Raw genomic sequence first — 13,225 nt, 5'->3', positions numbered from 1 at the left:
AAACTTATGATATTACAGGACTAATTCCACATAATTTGGCTAAGGGAACAGTTCTTTTTTCCCCCCAATAACATACATAATGCTTCAGATGAAAACCACATTTTTGTTCAGTTGCTCACCTGTATAAAAATTAATTTTGTTATCTTTGGAGGTGATAGTAGAGCAATTCATGTTTTTCTATAATGTATTTTATTGAAACTTTAATTTGATAACATACTGATTAGAAAATTATGTATAAATAGAAGCAATATTGCATACTTAATTAGAAAAGCAAAACTGAAATACCATTTACTTCGCTAAACGTTGACCTGTATTATTTTTACTTGAAAAGACAGTATTTAATATACAATTAACTATTACTATTAATGCTGACATACCCTCCAATGGGACATAATCTCAGATTACCAAAGCTCTATGAAAATGTAATTATTAATTCCATATTTAATAAGAAATATTCATATACAAAACATTATTTAGAGTTGTTACAGGCTTAGTTAATATTTAAGTGACTTATTATTTTCTTTGATAAAGAATATATGCTTCACGAACAAAACAGGTAATTGATACTACAATCACTCTGCATTGAAGATGATGTACTACATTAACAAAAAAAGGGGTTATTGTTGTACAAGTCCATTATTTTACTGCAAATATTGAAATGCTGGCTACTGCAAGTCTCAAGAAGCTGCAAAATACTCCATTCCTTCACAAACAACAGCAGCAGTTGTAATTCAACAGATATTAAAAGCCCGATTACCATTTAGGCAATTATTACGATTTATCTGACAAAATTGCTGAATCAAAAGCAGTGGATAGGACTTTGCAGATTGTTTGAGCTTGTTCCTGTAACCCAAAAGACAGTTATTAAGATAGGTTTGGATAGCTTTTGGATACCCAAAACAATTTATAGGGATGAGAATGTTTTCTTGAGATATGTTAATTCAGTTTTGATTATGCTTAACAATAGAAGGTATTTTTAAGCAGCCGAAGAGAAATGGTTTGCCTTAATAACCTCCAGTATTTTAAATCTTTGAATTGTTCAAATCCTTTTGTCTATGCCCCATCTCTGTAACCTGATCCAGCCCATGGCCTTCAAATTTCTATTCCTCTGAAGTTAAATTGCCTTATGAGCCTGACTGAATTTTTTTTGAGGATGTGACTAAACGCATTGATGAAGGAAGAGCAGTAGATGTAGCGTATATGGATTTCAGCAAGGCATTTGATAAGGTACACCCCATGCAAGGCTTATTGAGAAAGTACAGAGGCATAGGATCCAAGGGGACATTGCTTTGTGGATCCAGAACTGGCTTGGCCATAGAAGGCAAAGAGTGGTAGAAGGGTCATATTCTGCATGCAGGTTGGTGACCAGTGGTGTGCCTCAGGGATCTGTTCTGGGACCCTTACTCTTTGTGATCTTTATGAATGACCTGGATGAGGAAGTGGAGGAATGGTTAGTAAGTTTTCTGATGACAAAGGTTGGGGGTGTTTTGGATGGTGTGGAGGGCTGTCAGAGGTTACAGTGGGACATTGACAGGATGCAAAACTGGGCTGAGAAGTGGCAGGTGAGTTCAAACCAGGTAAGTGTGAAGTGGTTCATATTGGTAGGTCATATATGATGGCAGAATATAGTATTAATGGTAAGACTCCGAGTCCATAGGACACTCAGAGCAGCGCAGGTTGACTCTGCGGTGTATTGGCCTTCATCAATCATGGAATTGAATTTAGGAGCCGAGAGGTAATGTTGCACCTATGTAGGACCCTGGTCAGACCCCACTTGGGAGTACTGCGCTCAGTTCTGGTTGCCTCACTACAGGAAGGATGTGAAAGCCATAGAAGGGTGCAAAGGAGATTTACAAGGATGTTGCCTGGATTGGGGAGCATGTCTTATGAGAATAGGTTGAATGAACTTGGCTTTTTCTCCTTGGAGCGATGGAGGATGAGAGGTGAACTGATAGAGGTGTATAAGATGATGAGAGGCATTGATCATGTGGATAAAAAGAGGCTTTTTCCCAGGGCTGAAATGGCTACCACAAGAGGGCACAGATTTAAGGTGCCTGGGAGCAGGTACAGAGGACATGTCAGGGGTAAAAAAAAATTAAACGCAGAGAGCGGTGAATGCGTGGAATATTATTATAAAATTTATTATGTTAATCTGTAATTTTTAATTGATTTCCTCAATGATTAATTGAGAGTCCCAAAACTTCTAACTGCTCAACTTGTTAAAGGAAGTTTGCATTTTTTTGATTTCAAATTGCTGGCTATAAATAGATCAAACATTAGGCCATGTTAATTAGAATAGAAAATCTAAGGATAAAGAATTAAAGGAAAGGAAGTAGTGACCTCTATCAATTTCACTGGTGTTCAATGAGAGCGAGGACAACTTGGTTGAGAGTAAATGGAAATGCATTCAAGTTTTTAAAAAAAAGTTTTTAAAAAATGCATACAGGTTTTTTTAAAAAGTGATTAGTGATAACAGATAGTTTCCAAAGCATATTTTTAATGGGAGGGGAAAAGGTGCCAATGAATCATTTATGATGTTGATCAGGAAAGGAAGGTGGATGATCACCATTGGAAACCAGGGCAAAGGAGCCAGATAGCAGCTCTAATATCTTAACATTTGATCCGAGGGAACTGAATGGAAAATAACAGTTCTAAATACTGCCTGAGAATGTTGAAAACTATGTTCAAGCACTGCAAACAGAAGAGTGGTGACCTTGTTAGCCCTTTTAAAAGAAAAACAAATATGAGTACGTGGAATATTTAAAGAAGGCAGTGAAGTCAGCAGAGAAGACAAAAATTAGTAAAAGGTTAGTGTGTGAATTGGTGATGATTGTGCACAAAGATCTCAATATAAGGCAAACTGAGGCAATTGGAGGTTGTTAATTTGCTAGCGTTATATGGGTACGCTGAGGGTGATGAGGAGCTTAATGTTCTTTGGACCACAAATGGCTGCACTGTCTTCCCTACTGCTACCCCAGTACACACACAGTATTGCCACGTAAGGACCTTTGAAAAACACCAAGAGACAGATTATCCATGGGTTTTCACCAACAGCAGGTCAGGTGTACACTAAATGTCTGAAGTCCTGATTTGGAAGTAGGGAGGGGAGAGGATAGACTGATCTTGCCTGTGCCACATTTTTTCTACATTAAAGGAAGAAGTTTACAATGGCATGGAAGCATCAGTGAACCAAACATATCTCTAGATGAAGTGTTGGATGGGGGGGAGGGGGGGAGCGGGTAAACCATTCCATTCAGTAACGTTCTGATATCACAGTGATTCTCAATTACTTTGAGTTAGCTCCTCGAAGTACACATTTGTTCAATGAACATAAACAAAACTACACTTAAACCAATGAGATGACAATACTGCAAACACGAGGAAATCCTCAGATGCTGGAAATTCAGACAACAACACAAAATACTGGTGGAACACAGCAGGCCAGGCAGCATCTATAAGGAGTCGTTGACAGTGCTTCTCCTTATAGATGCTGCCTGGCCTGCTGTGTTCCAGACGACAATACTTAACTTCTGAAGTGAATTTGGAACTCTTAATGACTGAATTACTCCTGAAAATGAAAATATACCATAAAGCAAAGATCAAAGTGAAGAGGGATTGTTGAAGACTTATCAACTGTTTCTCACCAAGCTATTGCATTGATATAGGCAGATGTTGTACTCTGTCTGGTTTGCATCAGTGGTTTTTATAGCAAGAAGGCTTTTTCCCATTCCGAGCCCATCATCGTAACAGATCACTCGCACTATTAAGTACAATGGATGCCTATGCAAAATGTCCTGCCAAAAAACAAAGAATGTTACTAGGAAAAGTAAATGGGGAAGACATGGAAATAAATAGTCATCATTACAGTGGAAGAGTGATGGATACTTTAAAATGTATGAAGATAGACAAATCACCAGGGCCTGGAATCAAAGCAGTGGCTGAGATACTTGCATCATTAGTCATATGTGAGGTGCCAGTAGACTAGAAGGCAGTGAATGTTATGCCTTTATTTAAGAAGAACAGCAAAGAAAAATCTGGGAACTAAAGGTTACCAAGTTTAACATCTGTGGTAGGTAAGTTGCTGAAGTGGATTCTGATGGATAAGACATATACACATCTGGAAATACAGAAATTGATTAAGGATAATCAGCATAACATTGTGCATGGGAGATATTGTCTTTGATGAAATGACTAAGAAAGCAGATGAGGGCTGGGTGATATATGGATTTTAGTATGGTCTTTGATAAGCTTCCACATGGTAGGCTGCTCAGTAAGGTTAGATCACTTGGAGCTCTGGCTAATTGGATGAAAACTGTAGAACGAGTAGTCTTTAGGGTACTGCAAGTCTGTGTCCTTATGGATGCTTTGCTGCATGCTTGAGTTCTCAGTAGAGGGCGACCATGCTTTTTTTTGCTGGTGTTTGTGGGGGGGGGGGGGTCATTGCCTTGCTGCTGCTTATGTGTGGGAGGGGGAGTTTGGGTGAGCTTTGGGGTTCTAACATTGAACGTCATTCATTCTTTGGGAACTCCTCTTCGTGTATGTCTGCGAAGAAAAAGAGTTTTAGGATGTATATTGTATACATTTCTCTGACATTAAATGTACCTATTGATTGAAACAAGATTCTGCAGACGCTGGAAATCCTGAGCAATACACACAAAATGTTGGAAGAACTCAGCTCTTTAATTTTAGGACCATATAGACAAAAAAATAACAGAAAACTTAACAAAATCTCCATCTGCCTTTATCTAGAAATGGTAGAACAATTGATATTAAGTGTATATGGTTATATGTTGGGAACTGTTTCAATTTGTTTTTTACAACTTTGATGATAGTACATACTCATCTCTATTTCATATTAATTAGCTTTTGAGTATGTGCCAGCTATTTGTAATTAAAACGCTTCAGTCTGAGAGATGAAGAAACATTAACTTGCTCACTCACATTGCCACTTTTAAAGCACCATCTGAGTTGGTGGAAACAAACTAGTGTAATTAACAAGTTGTATCATTTATCAGGAAATCAAATTACTTGCTCTGGCATAAACTGAGTGTTTTATACAAGTATTTCTTTTTCTCCTGCTTCTTATTCAATTCATTATTATAACTAAATGGGTAGGAGCCATTAATACTTACAATTTGATCAGAGGATGCCACTTTGATACCATATTTGGAAACACACAAAATACTTTCCTCTTCTGATGGTGTAAATGGTAGCTTTCCATATTGCTACAATAAAATGAACAAACAATTGAAATTAATATGACAACTCAAATAACCTCTTCCTTAGTATCAACAAGACAAAGATAGTTATTGACCTCAGGAGAACTCACACCCCCTCCCCCTTTACATCAGCAGCACAGCAGTGTAACCTGTAAGCAGTTTCAAACTCTTGGGCATGCACATCACACACAAACCTTTCATGGTTCTAGAACAGATACTACAAAGTCAAGAAAGCTCACCTAAGTCTGCTTTCTGAGGAGGCTGAAGAGCGCTGGATTTTGTACATCCATACTTGTGTCATTCTACAGATGCGCACTAGAGAGCATCCTAAGATGCATCACTGCTTGGTACAGAAACTACACTGCAGCAGACAGGAAGGCTCAACAACGGGAAGTTAAAACCTCTCAACGCATCACTGGCACCAGCCTTGCTGGCATCAAGGACATTTATACAGAAGAGACCCAGTAATATCATTAAGGAACACACACCCTGCTCATGGTCTGTTTGTCCCACTCCCATCAGGGAGGTGGGTATGTATCATCCATGCTAGGACTACCAGACTCAAAAACAGTTACTTTCCCCAAGCAGTAAAGCTGATCAACAACTCCACCGATACTTTATTATTTCCTTGCAGTCACCATATGTCGCTTTATGGACATACAATCAATGTATATAAGGTATCTTATGTATTTATATTTATTGCCTTGTAAAATCAATATTGTGTCATTCGTCTTGTATTTTTTTGTGCATTCTCCTTACACTTGTATATAGGTTTAAACAATCTTCAATCTTGAAATATAGTTGAAGTGAGAAGTTTACATATACCTTAGCCAAATATATTTAAACTCAGTTTTTTACAATTCCTGACATTTAACCCTAGAAATCTTAGGTCAGTTAGGATCACTACTTTATTTTAAGACTGTGAAATGTCACAATAATAGTAGAGGGAATGATTTATTTATTTTATTTCTTTCATCACTTTCCCAGTGGGTCAGAAGTTTACATATTCTTTGTTAGTATTTGGTAGCATTGCCTTTAAATTGTTTAACTTGAGTCAAACATTTTGGGTAACCTTCCACAAGCTTCTCACAGTAAGTTGCTGGAATTTTGTTCCATTCCTCCAGACAGAACTGGCCTAACTGAGTCAGGTTTGTAGGCCTCCTTGCCTGCACAAGCTTTTTCAGTTCTGCCTACAAATTTTCTAGCCACTCCAATACCTTGACTTTGTGGTCCTTAAGCAATTTTGCCACAACTTTGGAGGTATGCTTGGGGCCATTGTCCATTTGGGAAACCCATTTGCAACCGAGCTTTAACTTCCTAGCTGATGTTGTGAGATGTTGCTTCAACATATCCACATAATTTTCCTTCCTCATGATGCCATCTATTTTGTGAAGTGCACCAGTCGCTCCTGCAGCAAAGCATATCCACAACATGCTGCTGCCACCCCCATGCTTCACGGTTGGGATGGTGTTCTTTGGCTTGCAAGCCTCACCCTTTTTCCTCCAAACATAACGATGGTCATTATGGCCAAACAGTTCAATTTTTGTTTCATCAGACCAGAGGACATTTCTCCAAAAAGTAAGATCTTTGTCCCCATGTGCACTTGCAAACTGTAGTCGGGCTTTTTTATGGCGGTTTTGGAGCAGTGGCTTCTTCCTTGCTGAGCAGCCTTTCAGGTTATGTCGATATAGGACTTGTTTTACTGTGGATATAGATACTTGTCTACCTGTTTCCTCCAACATCTTAACAAGCTCCTTTGCTGTTCTGGGATTGATTTGCACTTTTCACACCAAAGTATGGTCATCTCTAGGAGACAGAATGCGTCTCCTTCCTGAGTGGTATGATGGCTGCGTGGTCCTATGGTGTTTATACTTGCGTACTATTGCTTGTACAGATGAACGTGGTACCTTCAGGCGTTTGGAAATTGCTCCCAAGGATGAACCAGACTTGACATTTTCTGACCTCAATCTGATAGAAAATTTGTAGGCAGAACTGAAAAAGCGTGTGCAAGCAAGGAGGCCTACAAACCTGACTCAGTTAGGCCAGTTCTGTCTGGAGGAATGGAACAAAATTCCAGCAACTTACTGTGAGAAGCTTGTGGAAGGTTCCCCAAAATGTTTGGCCCAAGTTAAACAATTTAAAGGCAATGGTACCAAATACTAACAAAGTGTATGTAAACTTCTGACCCATTGGGAAAGTGATGAAAGAAATAAAAGCTAAAAATAAATCATTCCCACTACTATTATTCTGACATTTCACGTTCTTAAAATAAAGTAGTGATCCCAGCTGACCTAAGACGGAATGTTTTCTAGGATTAAATGTCAGGAATTGTGAAAAACCGAGTTTAAATGTATTTGGCTAAGGTGTATGTAAACTTCTGACTTCACCTGTAGATGGAATTAGCATAGAATAATATGTGGGCCTTCAACAGCAATGACCAGTTGAAGGTCCATTTAGCGGTGAGTTTTTCCTCCTTCCCCCGTTCCTTTTCAGTTGAGGATAGGCAGTAAGTGGTAATCGGCATGAAATTTTCCTCATCTGCCATGATTTCTTTCAATATTGTACAGATTACATGTCTTTCTAAAACTATAATCTGCTTTTTTGTGTGTCTTTACTGGGCTTATTTTGTTCAATATTCTTTAATGTTTTGCTTTTACTTAAGAGTTTTCTTCCCCCTTATAGGTAACTCCCCTTCCTACAACCTCACTAGTTTTAAGGCTTTGATTGCCTCTCTATCCTTTTCCTTTGGCTCTGGTCACATCCTGGTTCATTTCATACACGTCCTTTCAGTACAACCCCCCTGCCTTTGTATTAATACATGTCTACTGCAAAAGCCAGCCAGTAATAAAATTATAAAACCAAAATGTTGGAAATTGCTAAATATATTCAGCAATTTTCATTATTTTGTACATTTTTGTAGAGAAGCAGAGTTAGATATCTTAGGTCAATGATCTTTAATTTTCTAATTCAGAAATAAGGTCAGAATTAAAACACTTATTTTGCTCTCCACAGTTAACAATTACACAAAAGTAAAAAAAGTATTCATACGGGAACAACCAGACAGCCATTCTTTAAAATTCCACTACTATACCTGTGCCAAATCAATGTAATTAATCAAATCTTGTGGTCCTTGGAGACATTCAATGGAACCAGCTTTTAAGTTTTCAATAGCACCCAAATACTTCACTCGAAATTCATTACAGCTGTCAAAGTTACTATTACTCTGACCTGGAATCAAAACAAAAACCACAATTTACTTTCTGTTGCAGTGATTATCAGCAATTGATTCTTAACAATCTCACATTGTTAACATGTTTTTTCTGATTTCTAATGTTGCAAATTTAGCCAATTTACTTCCTGGCTTTATTCATGTTATAATTTACCAAAAAAAAAATCTATTCATTTCCAATTCCACCCTTCTTCTAATCCCCACCCCCATCCAAATCTTGTTTTCCCAATTTTTAACTACTGGCTCATTTTCAAACAGGACGTTGAAGCATTTTAGTATTCATCCAAGGAGGTATTTTGATAATCCTGCAATCATTTTTCTGGGAAAAGCCATCACTGATCAATATGAATATTTTCTTATTAACTAGAAATGTTGTGACTTATGAACTTAGTGTAGACTCCAAGAGAAACATGCAAATGGAATTTAATGCAAGTATTATTATAGAAAATGTGAAGGCATAAAGTAAATGATACAATATTTTTAGGGTTGGCAATTATACCATGGAGGATGAACAATTTGAAAAGAATGAAGACTGTTGAGACATGAAAAGTTTTGGTGCAGTTTCCTTACAGCAGCAAAAGTAGGGGGCAGGTCTGACATTCAAAAATCATAATTACGTGTTACCAGTATAAATAAGGAGAAATTATTTCCAGTGGGTCTCAGTAACTGATGTCACATATTTAAATATCAGTTAGAAAAAGAAACAGATGACGTGAAGCGAAACTCAACATGCAGTCAGGAATATCCCACCTGAAACTCATGGAAGCAAATTGCTCTTTCAAAGATTGCGCACATACATATTGGACCAATGGCCACCTGCGTTATAGCATTCTATGAACATACCAATTATATTCAAGAAGTCACTGAGTATACTCAGCCGTGATCAGTTCCAAACCCGGCTGCAAAGAAAGAACAGTTGGGCATAGGGCCAGCAACTCCATTGCATAAAAAAAAGCTACAGAAATGCCAAAAGGAGCGCTAAAGACCTCATCCCTGGGAAAGGAAGGATCTTTAAAAGGGGAGCTAACAGAGGACTAGTGAGCTGCTGTTGACAGCCTATGGCTCTGTAGGGGTGATCTACACACGCACAGTATAATCATGCTAATAAGGATATTATGTATAAATAATTCATTGATGCAAGAATTGGTTGAGGAGACATTGGATTGTGCAGAATTAGGCACTAAGGCATTGATCTCAGGATTGCTGCCTATGCCAAGTGGTAGTGAGGCCTGGAATAGGAAAATCATACAGTGTAACACATAGCTAAAGGGATATTACATGAGGGAATGTTTCATATTTTTGGATTATTAGGCACTCTACCAGGGAAGCTAGAACCTGTACAGAAGGGATAGTTTGCACCTGAACTGGAAAGGAACTAATATCCTAGTGGGAAGGTTTGCTAGTGCTATCTGGGGGGGGTTAAACTAGAGTTGCAGAGGGATGGGAACCAGAGTGCCAGAAAAGAAAGTGGAGTGGATGTAGAAAAAAGTGTTGTTAAGCCTACATAAAAAAAGTTAAGAATTAAAAGATTGAGCATGGTGAGACTAATGTTCTGAACTACATATTTTTCAATGTAAGTATTGAACGGCAGATGAGCTTAGGGCATGGATCAGCACATGGATGATGATATTGTAGCCATTAGTCAAACTTTTATGCAAGAGGGGCAGGACTGGCTCTATGTTCCAGGCTTCTGTTGTTTTAAACTTGATAGAGAGGGAGGGATTAAAGGGGCATTACTAATCAGGGAAAATGTCATAGCAGTGGTCAGTCAGAAGAGCTGGAGAGCTCATCTAGTGACAAGTTATGGGTAGAACTAAGGAATAAGAAAGGTATGACCACATTAAAGGGATCATACTATAGACAACCCAACAGTCTGTGGAATTTAGAGGAGTAAATTTGTAGAGATCACAGACTAAAAATAAGGTTATGATAATAGGTGATTTTGACTTTCCATGTATTGATTGGGATTTCCACATTGTGTAAGAGCTAGATGGGAAAGAGTTTGTCAAATGTATTCAGGAAATTTTCCTTAATCTGTAAATAGAATTACCAACTAGAAAGAGGCTATACTAGATTTTCCTATTATGGAATAAGACAGGAAAGGTGACAGAAGTTTGTGAAGGGGAACACTGCATCTACTGAGCATAATGCCATTAGTTTCAAGGCAAGTATGGAAAAAGATAGGTCTGGTCCTCAGGTTGAGGTTCTAAATTGGAAAGGTCAATTTTGATGGCATCAGAAAGATCTGCAAGTGTGGATTGGGTCAGATTGTTTTCTGGGGAAGGTGTACATGGTAAGTCGGAGGCCTTTAAAAGTGAAATTTTGAGATTAGAGTTCCTGTCAGAATAAAAGGCAAAGATAAAAGGTTTAGGGAATCTTGGTTTCTGAGAGATATTAAGGCCATGGTTAAGAAAAAGGAGGTGCATAGCAGATATAGGCGTATGGGAACAAAAGAGGTATTTGAGAGGGATAAGAAATTCAACGGAGCACTTAAGATGGAAATCAGGAGGGCTAAAAGAAGGCATGAGGTTGCTCTAGCAGACAGATGAAGGAGAATCCTAAGGGATTTTACAGATATGTTAAAGAACAAAAGGATAGCAAGGGACAAAATTTGTCCTCTGGAAGATCAGAAAGGTAATCTATGTGTAGAGCTGAAAAAGATGGAAGGGGAAGATCTCAAATGGAATTTTTGCATCTGCATTTATTCAGGTGAATAACAGTCAGTCTACAGAACTGAAGCAAAACATAAGCAAGGCCATGGACTCTGTACATGAGGTGGTGTTTGCTGTCTTGAGGCAAATTAGGGTGGGTAAATCCTGAGGGGTTGACAAGGTGTTCGCTCAGACCCTGTGGGAGGCTAGTACAGAAATTGGACATGCCCTAGTAGATAAAGCATCCTTTGCCATGAGTGAAATGCCAGAGGATTGGACAATAGCTAATGCTGTTTCATTGTTTAATAAAAGCTCTAAAAATAAGCCAGAAAATTATACGCCAGTGAGCCTGACATCAGTAGTGGGAAACTTATTGAAAGGTATTCTAAGGGACCAGATATACAAGTACTTGGATAGACAGAGACTGATTAGGGATAGTCAACATGGCTTTGTGCGTGGTAGGTCGTGTTTAACCAATCTTAGGATTTTTTTTTGAGGAACATCGGGATCCATGTTCGATTTCAACACTTAAGTTTGGATAGGCACATGGATGGCTATGGTCCAGGTGCCAATCAATGGGTGTAGGCAGATTAATGATTTGGTCTGGACTAGATGGGTCGAAGAGCCTGTTTCTATGCTGTAATGTTCTATGACTAATTAAGTAATCTTTTAAGGGCAAAAATCTGAGATATTATTCACCCTCTTACCTCCTATTGATGACATATTTCTTGATAAAATGAATGAGTACTCCAAATATCAAAGTGAAGGTCAATGCTGCTCTTTAACTGACCGAACAGGAGATCCACAAGTGATACAATGGATTTTTATTATTTGGTGAAGAATTGTTAAAAGTTCAGCTTTGAGATGTTCAAGGAAGATCTGCTTAATCCCCAACAGTAAACACTTCTAGGGAGGCATGGTAGTATAGCATAATGTTTAACATTGCCAGCGACTGGAAGATCAGGGTTCAATTCCCGATGCTGCCTGTATGTTCTCCCCATGACCGCAGGAATCTCCTCTCATATTCCAAAATTTGCATAGGTTAGGGTTTGTAGGATTGTAGACTTGCATAGTAAGTTGTGGACATCAGTGTTAGCAGAAGAAGCATGGTGACACTTGTGAGATGCCCCTCAACATACGCTCAGGGAAACCATGCATTTCACTATGTTTCAAACTACATATGACAAATAAAAGTAATATTTAATAAATTTTGAATCTTGATACTTCATCTTGTCTTTTTTGTGTGAACCACATTAAACACCACTGCTCTAGTACATTATCTAGCCCTGCTGGAAATCTGTTGTAAAAAAAAATTATCGTAAATTCCTGTGTATAAGCCGAGAATTTGGCCCTAAATTTTGGTCCTAAAATTAGGGGGTCGGTTTATACAGAGGGTGCTAACTTTGGGAAAATTAATACACAGAAGACAGGTTGTATCTATTGGCTGTTTTTGATACAAATACAAACACTTATGAAATCACACAAAAGATCTACAAAACACATTCTGTTTCTCAATTTACGTACACACTGTTGTCGTAACACGTTCAGAGCTTGAAACTCTTACACTCTTCAGTATCTGACTCTCTGACATCAACCATTTGTTCCACTGTCGACGCATGAATTCTTTGAATGGTTTGTTTAAACTCACATCTAGTGGCTGAAGCACAGACGTCAAACCACCGGGGATGACTGCAATGTCTGTATTTTCAGCTTTCAATGCTGCTTTTGTCTCACCAGACAAATAGCAACTTTTCCTTCCTGAAACCTTTGGGACGTCGACACCACACTTCTTTAACCCACTTCAAGCAACCCACTGCGTCCTTGAACGTAAACAACACCTCGTGGGAATTTTTCTTTCTTTGGGAATGTTTTCCTCTTAAAAATCATCATCAATGGTAGTTTGGTCCCATCAGCCATACACATTAACACGACAGTAAAATGTTGTTTCTTGTGTCCAGTGTTTTGACAAGGACTGTTTTCTCCCCCTTCTGGTTGACAACAAAAATCAAAGAACACTGGTGTCTCGTCCATGTTACCAATCAGTGAGAGCGGATAAGAACGTGCCTATCAATGCTTGATTACAAATGATTGGGAGACTGTAATCTTATTCTCAAGGTCACTCGGCA

The 13,225-nt window shown here is 38.4% G+C and overlaps 1 protein-coding gene across 3 annotated transcripts in view; it reads right to left on the bottom strand.

Moving 5' to 3' along the window:
* itgb1bp1 (integrin beta 1 binding protein 1) overlaps positions 1 to 13,225 on the bottom strand; it is a 29,847-nt gene that overhangs the window by 6,015 nt on the left and 10,607 nt on the right. For 2 of the 3 annotated variants that reach the window (XM_059981922.1, XM_059981924.1), the window contains 4 exons: positions 8,311 to 8,447; positions 5,133 to 5,225; positions 3,645 to 3,794; positions 173 to 843 (listed from right to left, as the gene is read on the bottom strand). In XM_059981922.1, coding sequence (XP_059837905.1) covers positions 772 to 843; positions 3,645 to 3,794; positions 5,133 to 5,225; positions 8,311 to 8,447 — 452 coding nt within the window. In that variant the 3' untranslated portion in view covers positions 173 to 771. Of the gene's footprint in view, positions 1 to 172; positions 844 to 3,644; positions 3,795 to 5,132; positions 5,226 to 8,310; positions 8,448 to 13,225 lie in introns of those variants that run through there. The other variant, XM_059981923.1, reaches the window with a different exon arrangement.

Source organism: Hypanus sabinus, chromosome 10 (assembly GCF_030144855.1).
Source record: "Hypanus sabinus isolate sHypSab1 chromosome 10, sHypSab1.hap1, whole genome shotgun sequence".
Classification (NCBI taxonomy): Eukaryota; Metazoa; Chordata; class Chondrichthyes; order Myliobatiformes; family Dasyatidae; genus Hypanus; species Hypanus sabinus.
This window is presented reverse-complemented; position numbering and strand designations above follow the sequence as displayed.